Source organism: Vanellus vanellus (assembly GCF_965231255.1).
Source record: "Vanellus vanellus genome assembly, chromosome: 1".
Taxonomy (NCBI): domain Eukaryota; kingdom Metazoa; phylum Chordata; class Aves; order Charadriiformes; family Charadriidae; genus Vanellus; species Vanellus vanellus.
In genome coordinates, this window is record NC_138905.1 from 140,017,471 (window position 1) to 140,038,187 (window position 20,717).

General features: G+C 40.0%; 1 protein-coding gene across 1 annotated transcript in view; it reads left to right on the forward strand.

Moving 5' to 3' along the window:
- Window positions 1-20,717, forward strand: part of MID1 (midline 1) — a gene marked incomplete at its 3' end in the record, with an annotated part of 117,279 nt that overhangs the window by 59,111 nt on the left and 37,451 nt on the right. The window contains exon 4 of the mRNA XM_082497104.1: window positions 12,216-12,311. Coding sequence (XP_082353230.1) covers window positions 12,216-12,311 — 96 coding nt within the window. The remainder of the gene's footprint in view (window positions 1-12,215; window positions 12,312-20,717) is intronic.

A 20,717-nucleotide genomic window follows, 5' to 3' on the forward strand; every position in this document is an offset into this window, starting at 1 on the left:
TAGCAGGCCACATAAGACTAGCTCAGTTCTGCATCCCTAATTTAGATATGCTGGACTGGATAAGATGAAAGGGTCTAAGATTCTTTGTAAATCATTCAAAGGTAAGTTAGAAGGCTTCATTACTCACATGAGTTCCTCTAGAGGACCATAATTTTTGCATTTGGCATTCTGGAAGAAGAAGAGGTAACGGAAAATGGCATTTTAGAATGGTCTTGATTTTTCTCAAGTTTCTAAGGCTTTAAAGAAAAGCTGGGTTATACTTACCACTTGCTGTTCTTCTAGAAAAGGGACTGTGGATTCATATGTTTTATTCATGAGTATTTTGTTCCTAATTGGGCATTTATGACATCCTAGGATATATATATATACTTAAAAATTGCTTTGGTTTTCTATGCATTAAATGCTCTCTTTTCTGATGCCGGATTTACCAAATTTACTAATGCAAATTTGAATGTTTAATGTTAAGGCTAAAGACAAAGCACCTTGTCCCTATTTTATTCGTAAAATTTTCAAAGTCTCTTCCTATTAGAAGATATGGATCTCTTATTAATTGTTCCAGTTCTCTTATGAAGAGAACATGTAGATCTTTCCTTAGTGTTTGGCCTTTCAGCTGAGAATGTGAAACATCAAGAAAACAGGGAAAGTTCCAACTCACAAGCTGCACTACAATACAACGCGTTAGAAATAGAAATAGAGATAGATAAGTCTGTGCTTGCACAGTGCGAGTATGAAATCTTACAGGTGCACGTGCTTGGACTTCTATTTACAATTTTTTTTTTTTTTTCTAAAAAAGTCCTTTGATTTCATTTGTTGTGATTTATCACCTTGCCAAACTACAGCACAATTTTCATTTTTTGATGGTATATTTTAAATGTCTTGAGAGACCAGAGTTCTGTGGTGCTTCTAGGAAGGTATTGTCGCAATCCACTGATTCTTACTGACAGAAGATTTACCCTGGGTATGCGTTCAAGCTGTGTGTAAGCTGAAGCAAAAAATGGAAAATAATGTTGGGAATATAATGATGGGACATCAAGTATTGACGAAGTAGAACTGGCTTGAGTTACATTTATTGTTTGGCATGCTACAAGTGATTTATTATCATAGGAACATATTAAAAGTAAACTACAAAAGTACTTGCAAACATGCTTTGTTGAGCTAAAACTCACTACTTTAAAGTATCTCATGCAATTCTTCATACTAGTACGAACAATTCATTAGTTCATACTAATTGATTAGTTCATAGTAGTGAAATGAAACACATCTGTGATTATCTGCAATGCTGAAATAAGTGAAATACGCAAGTCTGCTGTGGCTTCCACATGAGACATTTCCTTTTGGCTTGTTTTTTTAACTATTCCCTATACATTGTCAAGGGCTGTTAAATAATAATCTGTCCTTGAATTATTGGCCCCTCAAATGTTTATAGAATCATAGAATTGTCTAGGTTGGAAGGGACCTTTAAGATCATTGAGTCCAATCATCAACCTAACACTGCCAAGTCCACCACTCAACCATGTCCCTCAGCACCACATCTACACATCTTTCAAATACCTCCAGGGATGGTGATTCAGACACTTCCTTAGGCAGCCTGTTCCATTGTTTGATGACCCTTTCAGTGAAGAAATATTTCCTAATATCCATCCTAAACCTCCCCTGGAATAACTTGAGGTCGTTTCCTCTTGTCCTCTCACTTGTAGTAATAAGAGGGAGAAGAGACTGACCCCCACCTCACTACAACTTCCTTTCAGGTAGTTGTAGAAAGCAATAAGGTCCTTTTCTCCAGGCTGAACAACAACAGTTGCCTCAGCTGCTCTTCATAAGACTTGTGCTCCAGACCCCTCACCAGCTTCGTTGCCTGGGCACACCGCTGGCTCATATTTAGCCAGCTGTCAACCAACACCAGGTTCTGCCGTGCAGCTTTCCAGCCACTTTTCCCCAAGCCTGTAGGGCTGCATGGGGTTGTTGTGACCCAAATGCAGGACTGGTTGAACTTCATACCATTGGCCTTGGCCCATCTATCCAGCCTGTCCAGAGCCTTCTGTAGAGCCATCCTACCCTCAAGCAGATTGACGCTCCTGCCCAACTCGGTGTCATCTGCAAACTTCCTGAGAGTGCACTCAATCCCCTCATCCAGGTCGTTGGTAAAGATATTAAACAGAACCCACCCCAACACTGAGCCCTGGGGAACACCATGTGTTACTGGCTGCCAACTGTATTTAACTCCATTCAACACCACTGTTTGAGCCTGATCATCCAGCCATTTTTTAACCCAGCAAAGAGTACACCAATCCAAGCCATGAGCAGCCAGTTTCTCCAGGAGAATGCTATGGGAAACGGTGTTGAAGGCTTTACTAAAGTCCAGGTAAACAACATCCACAGCATTTTTCTCATCCACCTAGCAGGTCACCTTGTCATAGAAGGAGATCAGGTTTGTCAAGCAGGACCTGCCTTTCATGAACCGACGTCAGACTGACAGGACTGACAGTTTCCCAGATCCTCCTTCTGGCCCTTCTTGTGGATGGGTGTCATATTTGCTAAACTCCAGTCAACTGGGACCTCCCCAGTTAGCCAGGGCTGCTTATAAATGATGCAAAGTGGCCTGGTGAGCACTTCTTCCAGCTCATTCAGTACCCTTGGGTGGGCCCTATCCATCCCCATAGACTTGTGTACGTTTAAGTGCTGTAGCAGGTCACTCACCATTTTTCCTTGAATTATGGAGGCTTCATTCTCTTCCCCACTTCTGTCTTCTAGCTCAGGGGGCTGGGTACTCGGGGAACAATCGGTCTTACTAATAAAGACTAAGCCATTAAGTACCTCAGCCTTTTCCTCCTCCTTTGTCACTATGTTTCCACCTCCATCTAATAAAGGATAATTATCCTTAGTCCTCCTTTTGTTGCTAATGTATTTATAGAAACTTTTTGATAGTTGGATTAACATTGAATTGATTATTACATTTTCATCTGGGTGAATGTGCATTCCTATAGGGACTGAAAAATAGTATCCTAGCAGCAGAAGGAAAGGAATTATTTCTTTGGATGCTCCCCTGTCTGTAGCATGTGTCTCTCACTGCCTGAACATTTCCCTGAGCATCCAAGTTACATTCAGACCTTCTACCCAGAAACTCTTGGCACTGTGCACTGCCAGCAAAGCAAGAGCCAGCAACTGGGTTCAACTCAGGTTCATAAAATCTAGCAGGAGGTGAGAGGTGCGTTGTAGCAGCAGCTGGGCAGGTCACAGCATGACCAAAGAAAAAGGGGCAAAACACGGACGAGTTTTGGAGGTAAGAGTGGTGAGGGAGGTCAGGACGTCTGGGAATGGAGTTGGATCCGCTGCTGCAGTAAGGGAAGGAAAAGCTTTTAGTGTTGTACATTAAATAAGAGAGGATGATACTTCTGCCTGCTGACTTGGTATGCTTTTATTTCATTTATCAATTGCAAATACAAGGCAAAAATGAAGTACTATTTTTGTTATGGTTATTTTTCCAGTGCATCAGTATTTAAATTAGACCTGAACCTGGTTTTTAAACCAAAGGCTCCTGTTTTTATGCTGTTGTTTTGGTTTGTTTTTTTTTCTCTTTTGGGGGTTTGGTTGGTTTTGGGTTTTTTTGTTGTTCAGTGAATTTGAAATCTGGAGTTGATCTCTGATAAAGTATTGTCACTAAGAGTTCGGCAGCTCAGAACAGAAACTTCACCTGAATATGACAGATATATGAAAAAAAATCTGATTCCAAATCATGCTCTGTACCTTGTAATTTATACTCACTAGTTAGTTTAAACTCAGCTCACCACAATCACATTGTTTTAATAAGTCCCTAAGTATATAATTGTATTAAAATTATTTAACATTATTATCTGGTTTTATCCATAGCAACTTGTAAAGTCAAAGATGTAAATATAATAACAACTCTGTAGCTGAAATCTAAGTTCAGGATTTAGGAGTTTTCCTAAATCCTAAATACAAGATCTAGTGGTTTGTCAAAAGCTTTGTACAGAAAAATACTGATAAATTATATTATCAGGCCAGGTTGACAAGTATTTTAGATGAGTTTCAAAAAAATACTTGAGCCCATGTCTAAACTTTAAAACTGTGAGTAACTCAAGTTAACCTGTGAGTTTACTCAATACAGTAGAGGGTTTTAGTTTACTGAATAGGAAACAGAGCAAACGAAGAGAAGAAAACACAGAGAGATTTACACTTCTGTCTAGACCAAGCTCTAACTGCGGGCAGCAAGGCAATAAGCGTGTGCCAGAATGAGCACTAAACTGGACGGATGCCAACTTTTTCATTGCGAGTAACCTCTTGCAGATGGAGCCTATTCACTGGAAGGGAAAGGCAAAGCCACCAGTGACTTCAGTGGTGCAAAAGCAGAGCGCTCCAGAGGGGAAGAATTAGATCATGGTATACTTTTTGGCAAAATCTTGGAGAGTTTATAATCACAAAAAAAAATACCATAAAAACATAATCATAAGTGGTGCTTTGTTTAGTATGATTCAGCTTAAGTCAGAATTGGGTCTTTCTGGATGACTGGTTGGTTGACACTTGCCTCATTCAGCGTGCCTTTGGACAGTGGAATCAGTGTTTTCCAAAAGCTCCAGCTTCACTTGTGCTTACCAATGGTGCCTATATGGCTCCTCAAATGCTGCCAGAGCAACAGGTGGGAATACACTGTGTTCCCAAATGCCCCTGTTTCCTCTCTATAGAGGAACTGCACAGAAAGTCACTCCCATTTCTTGAATAAATTCCTACTGGTGGTCTGTTTAGCCCAACTGCTCGATGTTGCACCAGTAGCAGGCAAAACCAGTGTGCGCCTTGGGCATCCCAGTCCTTCCACCCATGCCAGGAGATGGGCTTCCAGCTTCATTCTCTGGATGGACAATTGATATCCTCAGGAGGGCAATCTATACACGTTCTTCAAAGTGCTGTTTGCCAGTCTGAGAAACATAAATGCAGATGGGTGCAGCTGCCTCAAATGGCATCTTTGTTACAGGCCAGCAGAAAGAGCTGAATTAGGTATGTGACAGCTCCATGGGTCTACTACCTAACACAGACCAAATCACCATGTTGACCTTCTCTGTTCCTTGCCTATCTGGCTGTCCTTTCTAACCTGCCAGTTTTGTATAAAGCTGTATTGCTTTTTATACATACCTGGTTAGATAAGATGGAATTTTTCAACCGCAAAATGCAGTAATACGTACTGACTGATTAAAACCAGATTTTTTTCCATAATACGACCTCTTAAATAAAATACAAACTTTCAGAAATGTTTAGGTAGACATCTGTAGAAGCCAGGACTTTAATAACGCTGCATAAATTGTAGTTCTTTAGATGAGTTTTTTGCTTTCTCTTCATATAAATGTCTGTCATTAGTTATGTGCAAAACCAAGGACTTCACTTTTTGGAATGAATACTTCCCAGGTCTTGCATGTGCAAGATTAGATTAAGCATCTCATGAGCAGGAGCTCTTGTTGAACTCCTGGTTTCAAGTACGTTCCATGTCCTGGGAGGCTGGAAGTGGATGCAGCCAGGATGCTGAAGGACAGCTGTGCAACAGTTCAAGTTCTCCTTAACCCCTTTCATTGCACCGAATTAGTCCATGGGGAAAAGAATGAGCTTCCTAACCCTCTAGCTCTCCACAATAAGTCTTTAATGACATGCTTTAAATGCAGGGTGTCTGGTATTTGCTGTGCTCTATTACCACTTCAGCTTCCAGCTTGACTACTGCATTGAAGCCAGAAAAAAATCTAATGTACCGGGGCCTCAAATATATCTGAAGTTTTGCAAACCTTTATTAACTCAAATATGGATCCAAGAGTGGTTTTTGCTTTTAATTTAATCAAACGCTTAATCTAGTCTTTCTTGATCCTTGATTCCTGATTATTATTCTGGTACTTCTTTGATTAATGTCTCATTAGAAATAGTGCTGAACCAAACCCCCAGATCCCAGCCAAGACAACATTTGGATATCTTGTAATAGTTTAATTGAAATGGGAATCTCTAAAAAGATTGCTTGCCCTATATAGTCAGTTTTGTCACTGTCTAAACTGGGACAAAGATTTTACGTGGTCAGAATCTGAAATGCTTGTATTTCCTTTAATTTTCACAATGTCCCATTTTAAATAAGGGCCAATAAAAAAATTTAACAACATTCCTATAAAATACAGAAAGAGACCCAACTTAGTTAACATCATTTAAGTCATAGTGGCTTCAAATGCAGGTATTTTTAATGCGCATTTAATAAAAATAGTCCTGGACAATTAATTAACAGTGCAGTATCTCATGGGTCTTTCCTTGTGTTATACTGTAATCACTTGAGGTAAAAGTTTCAGTCCCCAGGAGCGTATCAACAGCATAGCTGTTACTTCTTTTCACATAGAAATGTGGAGTGTGGTTGTCAAGCTCTGCACATTTGAGACTTGAGGTCAATCATTCCTATTAACTGCAAATGTTACCATTCCCTGGCCGGAGAAATACAAGGTCGAGCATGTGTATCCTACGGAAGAGTAGTCATCTGTTTCAGGACAAGTACACAGAATAAAAATTAGCTTAAGTTTTTCCATGTGCACCTGGCATGTCCATTTAAATAAAGAACACCAAAGGAAACATTAAACTCACATACACCCAAAACCTGGATCAAAACCATGCTTGATATTCAGGCAGTTCTTCTGGAATTGATTGGCAACTTTTTTAATAGGTTAGACACGAGTCCTGGAGGCAACAGGCCTAGTTCATAGGGTATGTCACCACGACAAGGTGGAAACGTAACTGGAGCACATGCAAGCATAACTTCTTCGAGTTGGGAGGAAAAACAGTTGGGGTGAAGATGTGGTTGCATGGACTTTGTTAGCGACAGGGTGTGTATTTATGATCCCTGGCCGGCCTGCATGTACTAAAGACTGATCTGCCATGTCAGCACCGCTCTGGCTGCCCCGCTAGCTTCAGTGCGTTAGGATACCGTCACAATTCTGCTTTGTGGCGTTTTATTCCTCATCTCTGTTTTGCTACAGTGTAACGGTGTGGCTTTTGGTTACACGCTTTAAGCGACCAAATCTGAAAATATACCACCTCTGTTTCAGTTTGACCATTTGTAAAGAGACAATGGGAGAGTGGCTGTGGTTCTCACGAAACCTATATGATTACTTAACCCCATTTTCCACTATGCAGGGCTCTGATAAGCCCAGAAGGCTCTCCAAAGTTGTTTTCTTCTTTAAACCGGGAGGCAGCCTGAAAATATGCCTTAACCTGGTCAGTTCTACAACAGGAGCAAAGGAAATGCAAACTGCTGTCAATGTTTGCTGCCGAAAGGCTTTGATCACAATGGATTTGATGTGAAAGGCGAGCAAGGCTGTTGGTACAAAGTACGGCCCCACAGTCTGTGAGTCTTAGCACGTGCTGCAGTTGCAGCAGATCGGTTCTCAAAACCTTCCCGTAAGCAGAGAGTGGGAAATACAAATGCACCTTATATTCAGCAATATCAGGAAAAAGAATATTTCTAATAAGAAAAAGACAGTGGCTTTACTTCCAATGGAATTTAAAATCTCGTTGTATCTGACAGTGATATGTTTTATCTTGTGGCCGTTTGAACAGACATTTTTTTATGGAGCAGAAAAATGCCTCTGAGAAGATCTTGGGGACGTTGCTGTTTTCTCTGCTGTGACGTAAGGCAGGGGCACACAACTCAGCATTTTTCTTCTTTAGAAGCTTACATTAATTTATTTTGACAGCATTTCCAACTCATATAGTAGCTTAGGACTATCTGTTTGTGCTACCTTCCTATATTAGACAAGCGATGCTTTGCGTGAGACTGTTAATTTGGCAAAGGGCATGGGTTCACATTTGGTTTTCATAGACTGATAGATTTAAAGGCCAGAAGAGACCATTATGATCATCTAGTCTGACCTCCCACTTGAGTCAGGGCACCAGCCTCACGCAATCATTACTGCAACAAGATCCTGAGTTCAGTGTGAGCTAGACAGCAGCTTAAAGAAGGCATCGAGTCTTGAGTTGCCTTCCTTTAAATTTTAGCATTATTTTTTCCAACTTCAGACCTCAGTCCCTGGATCGTATCATTTTATAGGCATGCAAAGTCAAAATGAAACATCATCCTCAACTGTCCTTTTCAATTACATGTCTGTGTTTTCATCTACTTGGATTTATCCCAAGATTATAGGAATATTTATGTTGCATAGTTGTCAGACCATGCTAAATGGACAGTAAGCATTATTTTCACTTTATACTGGATGTTGTAAAAACAGTTGCAAAGCACGCATGGAATGTCAAGATCTTGGGCTAGGTCTGCACTGGTAAGTCAGCAAGCACCCAGCCTGGCTTTTGGTTTTTGGAGCGGTTTGCATCCACTGAGTTAACATGAGTGAAGCCTGTTCACAGAGCAATGCACAACAACTGTCACCCTTCCTCTAAAAACCAACCCCTGCATTTCTAAGATCAGTTTTTAATAGACAGATAACAATGAAAATTGGCAAGTGACAAAAAAAAAAAAAGGATAAGGAGAGGCAGGTGCAAATGTTTAAGAAATGATGATTTACCTAGAACATTTCCAAAAATACAGTTGTAATTTGGTTCACCTAAGAGAACGGCAGTAGAAAATTAGGTGGGAGGAAGGAAGATACTTTGAATGAGCTTATTCTGCCACTCATTTTCACACATACTCATCATAATGTGAGAGCATACTTTCTCCAGACTTAAAACCTGGCTACAATTTGCTATCCCAGGAATTCTTGTCTACAGCGCTGAATCAATTTTTCAAGATGGCCAGAGCTCCAAGTCTGGCATTGAAGTTTTACACAACCTGGGATGCTTTAGGTGTGGATGTGCAATGAGTTTGCCACACTTTGGAAAGTCTGTGAGCAAATTTCTGCTTCTGAAATTTAAACATCTTTCAGGCCCATTCCAACTTCCCCTACACAGAGTAAAGAAAGAGTAGAGGGCTTGAACTCTGCTTCTCGTACATGCTATCATGTGGTAGCCAAAGTGGTGCTATGGTCTGTATGGAAATCGAATAGGGGAAAGAACTAGAGGAAGATATTGACAAGAGAATATCCAGGTAAACGTACTGCAAGAATTGATCAAATTTTGATGACCTTTAAAACTTTCAAGTCAGGCCAGTTGTAAGAGCTGCCATTCAGTACTTGCCCTCGTGAACCTGAAAAAATTGACATTCATTTCAGAAAGCAGCTGCCAGATTCTTTCTATTTAGTAAAGCGTTAATATAAACTGATGTTCTTCAACAGAAGTTTAAAAAATTCTTATACTTCTTGACTTAAAAAGAGCCCAAGCTCTTGCATACCAAACTGTGAGGAAACAAAATTCCAGGCTTTCCATTTTGAAAATGACACAGTTTGACGAGCTAGAACACAGGAATGCATTAACTCTAATTTTCATAAGGCAACTCCCTTGTTTAGTAGTTAGCCTTCATTTTCACAATTGGGAAATGCAGAGGACATCAAAAGACCTGTGTGAAACCATAAAAATATACATGAGTTTATGTTTGTATTCACTGGACAGGAAACTTATTCTAAAATTGTGTTCATGATCCAGGATTTGGATAATTATATATATAATATATATATATATAATGCGTGTCTAATATATATAATATATACATTAGATATAATATAAAAATATATAATATGTATACATTATACATAATCTGTATATAATCTATGGGTAAATAAATTTCTGTTTCAGAGAAAAATATTTATTCTTCATATATTAATGGCCTTAGTTCAAAACACTTTCAGGTTGTTGAAAATCACTGCAGTATTCTATAACAGCATTGAGAACAATTTTCTTCATAGTATGTGTAGGTCCCAACTGTTAGCATTTATCATGTCCAATAATACGTTTGAAATTAGGCAATCCCAATCAAGAATGTACATTTTTCATTTTAAATCTTTTGGTATAAAATATTAGAACATGTACAAAAAGAATATATGAGCAATAAGGTGTATAAATATCATTTCAAGAGTATTTGCACAGTTGGATCCCCTTAACAAACTGGTTTTTAAAGACAAAGGTTATCTGATACTGTAACTATATACGGTATTTTGACTTTGCATGTGAGCCTCAGCTCTACAAAGGGACATCTAACAGCACAGCAAACATGCCTTTGCAATTAAATGACCATTCACAGTACCGCTTATGGAAATATAAGATACAGCTCAAACTGTTCGGTAAAGAATGCCCGTTCTTGTCACTCTTTGTTTTAATGGGCTATAAAATAAATGCAGTGTAGAAGGTATTTTTTCAGCCAGAGCTTGTGATACACGATACGCATGGCTGTGCTGGGAAGAAAACGCCAAAATTATGTACTTCAAACACCCATCACACTTCTCGGAAGGATTATATACGTAAAGCCATCAAAATCCTCTGCTATCTTTAATGGAACAGGACTGACTGCTCCTTCGGTGTTTACAGCGTCAGCCCTGGTAAATGCCAAAGCATGTATGGTTCAGCAATGAAATACTGCCGGCTTCATTCGTTTGTAGCCATATGCAGGAGAAGGAGTAAGGAGACTGCACGGCTGCAGAAAGGGAGGGCAAAGAACAACGTGTTTTAAAACACACACACACACACACACACACACACACACACACACACACAGAGGTGGTGAGGGCGGAGGGGGAAAAAAAGGATGAGAGAAGTCAGGTGAATTAATGGTAGCTGAAGGGACTTCAGCAACTGAATAGATACATCGGTGGGCAAAAGTAGTAGCGTGGAGAAAAGAAGCCCATTAATAAACGAGGAGGAGGGGCGAAATTAATGAGAGCTCTGCAGAGACAGTGCAGCCCTCGTGAGGAGAGAGGCCCAGGGCCTAGCTCTGCTATTCTTGTTCTGTGCCTCCTACGTACTGGGGACTGCTTGGGGGACAACGTACGATTCAAAGGCAGGCCCTGTCAGCCGGTCGGGAGCACAAAGCAAGGGACTAGTCTCACGCACTTACGTAGGTGAATAACTGAGGAAGACCTTGTCACACCAGCAGTCCCCAGGATTTTTAAAATGAAATTTATGCCCCTGAAGTTACTGAAAAAATAAATTAGTGTTTACAGTCAGGACTCTTTTTAATGGTTTGCTGCTTTTTTTTTTTTCCCTTATTCTTTTTGGTGTCCTCAAGTTATATCTACAGGCCGCTTTTATCTCTGTGGAAACTTTGCATTTCATGCAAAACCTGGACTTTTTCATGCCCATGTGCTTCCAGAAGGTGGGATTTCACGTAAAACAGCAGCTATCATGGCATGTATAGTAAAAAGCGAGGAGCTGGTACTTGCAGGTTCCACAGTGCACCGCAGGGTCCTGATCCCAAGGCAGCCAGACGAGGGAGCAGGTCACAGGCATCACAGACCTCCTCATGTGCTTGAATTTCCTTCCTGTGGATGGGGATGGGAGAAGGGAGGCTGAAGCATATGTTTCTAGACCTCAGTCTCACATACAATTGTACAGTGGCCAGGGATGCGGGGTCAGATATGGAAGCTGGAAAGCGCTCTGAGCTCCCACGGTTGCAGATATTTATTGCAGCCATAATGAGTTGATAGACACAAGCCTCAAGTTCTCTCTTAAGAACACTTAGTGAAGGCACAGTCTGTGAGTAGATATTTCATTCTTATGCATAGAAAGGATGTTTTTCTTCAGAGTTATTTATTAAAAAGCATAGCTTTACTGAACTAGGGATTTAAATCGATGTGAGCAATTCCCCCAGCACTGTGAATCCCAAGAAGAAACCGCTGACCCATCTACTGGGTCCTTACAAATACAGCCCCAAAAGGGCACCTGCTGGGAGACCTCAGTTAGCAGTAAGCTTTTAAATTCAGATGTTAGACTGAGAGCAGGAAAAAATGGGTCAAAAAGCATTCTCAGCCAAAATAAAACACTTTTTTTTGTGAAATATTTTAACCTTCCTTGCTCTTTTCCTTAATCTTTTCCCCCCCTCAAGTAAAACTAATTGCTTAATCTAGTTTTTAGTAGGTCCTTAGAAACTATCTTCTAGAACTTGCTCTTATCTTGAACTTTTCTGCTGTCTTGTCTTGCCATACTTGATGCATAGACAAAACATCTAATGGAGCATATAAAAATGAAAGTCTCGTGTTCATACCTGTGTAATTACAAAGTTCAGATCCTGAAAATATATCAATTTTTCAACTGTTCACCTAAACGTTAAATTCTTCAAACTGCTAATGTGTTGTGTTCTTTCTTTTCGACAGCAAAATTTGGAGAGTAACCTCACCAACCTTATTAAGAGGAATACCGAACTGGAAACTCTTTTGGCGAAACTCATTCAGACCTGTCAACATGTAGAAGTGAGTACTGAGCTCCATTTGAAATACTTTAAATTTAATTACATTCACTTCTAGCATTCAGGAACAAAAGTTTAAAAAAAAAATACAATGAGCACGGAACTATATTAGTCAGTGGTAAACTGACTTGTAGTTTTTTCATTGATAAATGGTATTCTCAATACAGATTGCCTCCTTCACATTCCTTCCTATCCCCTTTTAATTAGGATATGTTTGTATGGCCCCCACCACTGCTATACTTGAGCACATCACTTGCTATGTGTAATAAGTTTACCTTTTTGGGTCCTTTGTGAGGTAGACTAATATTTACAGGTAGAAAAATAGTGCCCAGATCCACAGTAATATTTAGGTTTCTATCAGCCACTGATTTATTTTTGCATCAGAATTAAGTATCTAAATACATATGTGGACTCAAAATTCATACATGAAAATTTATCTTCAGAAGAAGAAAGAAAGAAGTTTACAGGCCTTTGAGTTGCCTCAGTTATGTATTCCACTTTGAGTATCACAGAAAATCTTTGGCAGAGAGGGACCTGAATCCGTATTTCCCCCAAATCTGGGGGATTTTTTAGATGGCCCTGTGGTGGCTGCTGCTTTACATGCAAATTAAAATAATCACAGACTAATTCAGCCAGGGGAGCCGACACGGGAGGAAATCAGATTCCACAATAGAGGGTTTTTTTCACAAAACTTTCCTTTTTCCTTTTTGCCATGCTGTAAGACTTTTTCAGGTCCCTATAGCTTATTCAGGTCAAGACAGCCAAAACCACTGTGAACAAAAAGCTTCCATATCATACAAAACTTGTGAAAGAAAACATGAGTTTATGCTTTCTGGCAGTAAATATTACACAAACATCCCCGTGGCATCAAAATTTTATCACCAGTGCTTTTCCCGTTGTCAGTCTCAGCCATGAGTCCAAGGTGACACACCAGATACAAAACTTTTTCACCCCTCTTCCAGGTAAATTGTAGCTGAGAAACAGTGGAAGTCTAGTAAAGGCTCAATATTGTGAGGCACAAGTGCTTGTTGACAGATATACTGGATTCACTGAGATACAGCAAGTTTGTGTTTGCAAGGCTGTCAGTTTTTGTAAGTTCTAAGTCCTATTTAAGACGGCATGGGAAACTTAATGGGGTAGGATTCAGAGGAGCTGGCATAACGTAATACTGCTGATTTAGAGTGAAACAAGCTTCAGACCTCAACCACAGAGAAAAGGTATTTTCAGTTGAGCAGCTAATTACTAGTCAGATTAGCAGGGAAAACTTATTTTCCCTGTGAAAAATGGTTGGGTTTTCATTTGCACTACAATGCTGTCTGTTGACAGGCTTCTGCACAGGACCATTTCACTTCTGACTGCACTGCAGTTCCTGCAGCAGCCTCATTTATTCAGACAAGGCTGCATTGTATGTTCCTAGCAGACAGGCAGCATTAAATAATGATAGTGTTGCATAGAAAAGGTATTCCACTTTGAGTGTGGTTGTCTATATATATGAAAGGAAGCCAGGTTTCTTCATCAGTGCTACTTAGGGAGTAGCCCTGGGGAATTTGAGTGAGGACGGCAGCCTTAACCCAGAGCTTCTGAAACACGGACATAATTTAAGAGAAATTTAGCTGTGACACACACTGCCGTAACACATCCACCTGCCAGCTCTGCAGAAAGGCACTCTCTTTTTAGAGAAGCCTCTTTTTCTTCCTTATAAAGTCCCGTGGAAGTTCTCAATAGGACTTCTGCTTTCCTGTCTTTTTCAGACTAAAGTTCAGTCAATTAAGCCCAAGAGCAACTTTTCTTGTGAACATAGTCACATCTTGAAGTCAAAGTTACATCTTGAAAATTTGGTATCTACTTAAGTACCTTGTTGACTGTGGCAATGACACATGATGTAGAAATAAAAGGAAAACATAAAATAAAATCCACCCAAAAAACCCCAAAGCAAATAAAAACAAACCAAAAAAAAAAACCCAAACAAGCCAAACCAAACCAAAAACAAACCCTGAGACTGTTCTTCCAAGGAGATCATCTCATCCATTTTTCTATCTGCTCCACCTCTGTGGAGGCTCACTGACTTCACGGGGCTCAACAAAACCACAAAAGTCTATCCTCAGTATCAGACATGAGGTGAACAGTTTGAGTTCTTTGTATAGGCAACAGTCACATCAGGCAGAACAACTGTAGTATCAGCTGGAATGACTGTAGTAGGTAATGAGAGAGAGACAAGGCACGTTTTCTTCCTCTGTGTATAAAACTCAGAGCAAACCCCGTGAAGCAGATGGGCCCAGGACAGCATAAGGCCTCTTTGTCATTAGTGGCCTATGTCCAAGATGGGCTAGATCTGGAAAATTTAAATCGCTCCTCCATCTTCTCTGCAATTCTGCAATATGTTACCAACTCCAAGGTTTTGTATTACAAAAATATCCAACTTATTCAACTGGTAACAGATGCGCTACTGTCCCTGGAGTCCCGTATTAGAAAATTTCTCTGTAGACATAAAGCAATAGCAGCAAAGTTGTTAATGAATTCCTACCGCGTTTTATTCATCAAATTAGTCTAATTAGCATTTAAATTAGCTAAATATTAAGAAATGAGCTTCAGTCAAAACCCTGGACCTAGGCCGTGCTGGAAATCAGGCAAATGGGGATGTGGAAGTAAACTTTAAAGCTATCTTCATTTCTCAGAGCTCTGTGAAGACTTCAGATATGATGTGAATATCTCCAACATTAGAGAAGCTGAGGCTTAGATAGACTTTTCAAAAGTCAGTATGCTCTCTTTGTGCTTCTTTGCGACAGAAATTAATCCCAAACCAGGAACACAAATGAAGCAAACAGTATATTGGTTGTAACATTAATGTTACAAATTTAAAATTACAAAATAATAGGAAAAGAAAAGCTGAAGTTTCCAATGACAATTAGTGCTGCCATACGAACTCACTTAAAGGTTAAAACCAAACCAATAGCTAATTTTATAGGAAATGTTTTCTTTTTCATTATTTGATACAATATATTACAGATAATGATGTGAAACATATTGTATACAATATATAAACATGCAAAAACATAGGTAATACACTTTAAAAACTGCTGTTATGTACTTTGATTTCCCTTACCTAATTTTAAGTCATTTTAATAATGTTATTTTAATGTCAATTATGATTTTGGGGGGTTTAAAACCAGTTTAAAAAAAAAAAAAAGAAAAGACGCTTTGGGTTTCACACATAATTCAAACTTTGAAAAACAAGGAAGGAAAGGAAATTATTATTCCTTGTGTTAAAGTTACCAAGTTTTTATTAAAGGATATAAAACCTTTAAAAAAATTATGCTAATTAACATTTATTCGTAGAAATAAACACTAACATTTTTAAAAGCCTTTGCCATGTCATAAACCAAAAAGTTCAGTATTACATGAAAAATGAAAAAGGAATGTCTTTTTTGGCTTTTGATATGGGGCAGAAGCTGATGTTTCTGACAATGCACAACAAACAGGCTCTGTGTCTTTTGAATAAGTGAATTCTCGCCAGCCAAACCAAATGTTGTCACAGAGCCACTGTTTCTCATCAACCAAGCGAGCTGTTAATGGCTTCCCAGCAACCGGCTTCACTGCAGATTAATTATCTATGCATGCATCCTTTCCATTAGGCAATTGTAACTTCGTCAATAGCAAAGGCCAAATTTCAGTTTGTCTGTGTTTTAAAACTGATGTTTATTCCCTTCTGAGAGAGAGTTGTTTTCACTTTTCGCTCACAAGAGCAGGCAAGGACTGGTCGGGGATGGTCGCTATCTGGAAGCTGGACGCCTTCCAGCCCCCAGGGAGGGGAGGTCTGGGGCTGCCTTTCATCACAGCAAGGGAGGCATAAATCTTGCCTATTTTTAGATGGAGTTTATCAATTTAGGACAAGATTTATGCTGATGGGGGACCTGATCTTGGGAGACTTGAGAAGTCCACTTCCAGTCTTGCATTCCCGTGGGCAGTTCTGGGCATATCGGCAAGAAAACTTTTGCGAATAAATCGAGCCAAACTTGTATTCTTTACTGCTTTAAGCACAGAAGAGACATTATTAAGCATGTTATAATAGTAATAATTGTAATATCTGAATGTCTGGTTTCATGATTTCATGAAAGTATAGTCTGTGCTAATACTTAGTTTATGGTAATGGTTAACTTCAAAAATCCCATTTTCTCAAAGGGAACCACACCCTGAAAAGTGAATGCTTGAGACTATAACACTCCTTTCTGTCCCAAACGTTTCTGTTTCATTAGGAGCACCCTGGTACACTGGTTTTGCTCTCCTTTCAGATACATCTCTAACAAGTTTTTTAGTTCGCACTCATTTTTCCTTCTTTCTACTCTGCCTTCCTCTGTAATCCCAACTGTCATTTCTTGGTTTGGCAGAAATGCCGAAGGCTGTTAATCAGAAAAGTTTTTTTGCCCCTTGGAGACGATGGCAGGTCTACAATCTCATGCCTTTGGCCAGGCTGCTCTCTGCACAGCACCCCCTCGCTTGGGGCAGCTCACTGGGTTGGCCCCAGTGATGTGGCTCTGCTCCTCACTCTGTTTGGGGAAGGTGGCTGTGGCTGCCTCCCCAGGGACAGCAGGCTTGGCTGCGTCAAACGATAAACTGATTCATAGGATAAAATACAGTTTTCTACACAAACTGGGAAAATGGAATAGAAATGGCTACTAATCTGAAATAATTTTGTTTGCAATCCTGGTTCACAGCATTCTAGCATCTCATAGTATCTGTAGAAAACTTTTTTAAAGGGATTAAATGCACCCAATGAGAGAGAGAGCCCTCCAGCATGTAGCTAAATCAGCGTGTAGCTCTTAAAAGTCCATAAAAACATCTGTGTGTGTCAGGAAAGCAGCTACTTAGTTCTGAAACTATTATAAGGGGAAGATGTTTGAGGGAAAATGAAGTAATGTAACTATTTATGCTTTTGCATAAAACAATCTAGGTACAAGCCCTCCACCTTAGCAGAGGGAGAAGAGGCTCTAGCTAGATCCAGTCCCACTGGGTGAAACAAGGCTGCAGTAATTCGCTTGTAACAAATGGGCTACACAGATTACTCATGTGAATATCTGAAAATTTCTGTAGAAGCCTTGGCCAAACCTTCCAAAAACACTATCGCAAAACTGGGATTGACAGGCCTAGGATATGGCAATATAGGGTAATCCCTGGGTGATAGCATACCCACGGCCATACCAACCCACAGCAAGGTGCCCCTGTCTCCCACCGTGGGCTGGAGGGGCATCAGGACGGTGGTGCCCCGGGGGGCCCTTTGGCACCCCTCCCCTGCCTGCCCCCCTGCGCCCGGCCGCGCTGCCGCGTGCGAGGCGATGGGAGCCACATCCTGCTCTGCTGCCCTGTGCCTTTTCCAGCTGTACACAGCTCCGGATTTAGCCACTTCTCAGTTGAATCAGGGAAGGATTTTGTGCCGTAAGTGCTTAGGTTCTCCCCTTGGTTTTGGTGTCACAGGTTTCTCCGGCTGACAAAGTGCTGTGTCACAGCAAATGTACTTCTTTGCCATCGTTTCCAAGGCACGTTGCTTCTACGAATGTGTGAGGCTTCTGCAAACATCTTTTAGATCATGACATTAATTGGCATGAGGCACAAATTTGAGCATGAGCCTTTTTGGACAGTTACTTTCTTCTAAGCAATTGAGTTTTGTTTCTGGACTTTTTTTCTCATCTTTTATAGGAAATGTATGATTAAACGTCTGTTATATAGTCAATGCGATGAAGCTTCTCTCATCTGTTAGGCAGAAACATAATCTGAACTCAGCTGGAGGAAAAATTGGAGCAATTATCTAGGGGGGAGGGGAAAGGAAATAGGTTTTGCTTGTAGACAGCTTTATAACATCTGTATCTCAGTCTTTCTGTTTGTTTTGTTTTGTTTTCAATTCACCAAACGTCAAAGGAAGCAAATTCTGGACACCACTGCAAAATCATTTTTGGTTGTATGAAGAAGGGAAGGCATTTTCCTCTAACAGTGTAACTCTCAAACTGCTGCATCCTTTGCTTACTATTTGTAATGGAAATGCTCAGTTTCTGGCTCACTTCTAAAAGATCTGCTGCAGGCTAAATCTCAGCATAAAGTTCCCAGTCAAAATTTGGTTTTGTGTGTGTCAAAGGGTGTTTTTTAATAGCCATGTTATATAATCACTTGAAAAAGAAAACAGTACTATATTGAAAGGTCTTTTATTTAACTGGCACAGATACTGAACACTCACGCATATCAAACACATTTTAAATAGCTGTAACAACAGTAGAGCAACAGCGGCGAAAAGAAGACAGCAGCACCTGGAAAATTCTGCTGTTACCTTTTTTTGCATGCCTGATCAAAATAAATGAGCCAAATGGAAAAATTATAACCAATGAAAGTTTGAATTTCTAGTAAGACTTCAGGTACAACACAGCTTCTTCAAATTTTGCGACAAAACATCTCCATCAATTTTTATTTGAGATACATGTACCATTTCTGTTACTTGAGGGACAGCAAAATCAAAACTCAGCTGTCAGAGTGATTCCCTGAGGACACTCTATCAATAAAGAGGCTTTGTCTGTGACAAGAAAAAACAGTGGCTACTCTATTTTCACTGAGTTTCATGGTACTTGCTTCTTCCTGAGATTTTGGGGCCATTTCAATCAAAGCCCAAGTAAACTGAGAAGTTCTTATTAGGAAAATTTAGGTGGAAAGGCTGTATGTAAATCCTGGTGTCTGAATTGCAGCAAATGGTCTTCATAGTCACACAAAGCTGACCCCTAGTAGTTTGGAATTAGGAATCTACTTTGGTGGGGTTTTGTAGATAGTAGGAAAGGGGCAATGGGTTCAATAAGTGTTTACCATCACTGTGGGCAGATAACTTGGAAAGTAGCTCCACTGAAAGCTGCATTTTCCTCTGCTACAGTATCTTCCATTTTTGCTAAGATACTTGTTCAGCAGCTAAGCTTTTTGCTGTATTTAAGTGCTAGAGCTAACTGTCGTTTTTTGGTTCATGAAATAGGCAGGAAAACATGACTTGAAGGAAATCCAGAGTTATTATTCTCAATAAGAGACTAACAAGCAAACTTCATGATGTGTATAAAACCCTAACAAAGTTTCCAGCATTGGTTTCCTAACACAGTTTCTAATGAGAGAGGATACAAGAATACTTTCTCTGTTAACATTGTTCAGCTTAAATTTATGGCATGGTCTACTATTGATTTCTTATTCCTTTAATTCTACATTTAATTCCACTCATATAAATTCATTTCTTTTAGTGAAAATCTCAGGTAAGCTTTAGTTAGAGTCGTAATTTTACATAGCATTAGAGAAAAGAGAAACTTCAGAAATAATAACTAACAAAACATGATGCATGGCATATGTCAATACGGAATATTCATTCAAGGATGTCCTAAGTTGCATGCCCAGTAAGCCCTAGCCTAGTAGATACCAGGATTATAATCAGAAAATAGATTTGTTTCTGGAAGGGGTCAGATGGTACTGAAAGTGCTGGAGAGATCTACACGCAGTAGGTGAAAATGTAGAAAGTACTTCCACTGTGCAGTTTTAGGTGCCTGTTTATCTGCTGATGTTAGTTAGCTGTTCGCTCTGCCTGGCTTCCCACCATGGTCCATGAGGAGAGATGGACCACAGAGCAGCTCACCCAAGGTCTCTGGCAGTGCCGGTGTCTCTCCACTGACTGCTCAGGGAGCCTAGAAGGACTAGTCAATCATCACTGTCCCTCCTCCTGTTCCCCCTCTTCTCATCATACCACCATCCCCACTGCATCACCCCCTCCCATCATCCACCGGTTTTAATGGTTTTAAACTGAAAGAGGGTTAGATTAGATATTAGGAGGAAATTCTTTACTCTGAGAGTGGTGAGGCACTGGAGCAGGTTGCCCAGGGAAGTTGTAGATGCCCCATCCCTGGAAGTGTTCAAGGCCAGGTTGGATGGGGCTTTGAGCAACCTGGTCTAGAGGGAGGTGTTGGAACAAGATGATCTTTAAAGTCCCTTCCAACTCTAGCCATTCTATAATTCTATGATTCTATTATTTGCCTAAAAAATGCTTTAATTGTTTTCACAATTGTATAATTGGTCCTATATAAACTATTGGTCCTATATTAAATGTATAATTGGTCCTATATATGTATAGAACGGCAGCACTTATGCATACATTTTATGTACAGATTAGGCATGTGCTGGAATATGTTAAGGCACCTACAACTGTTTTGTAACTTCTGGAAATTGGACTCACCATTATGATAGACGTAACATGGACTGTATATAAACTAAGAGCAGTGCTTGCCATTGCCTGTCAAGGTGGCCAGTTCCCACTGGCTCTATCTCTCCCTCTGTCTCAGATCCATACACGTGTATGTGTTCGCAGTATTCTTAGACTGATATTACTGCAAAAAATTGCCCTTAGACTGAA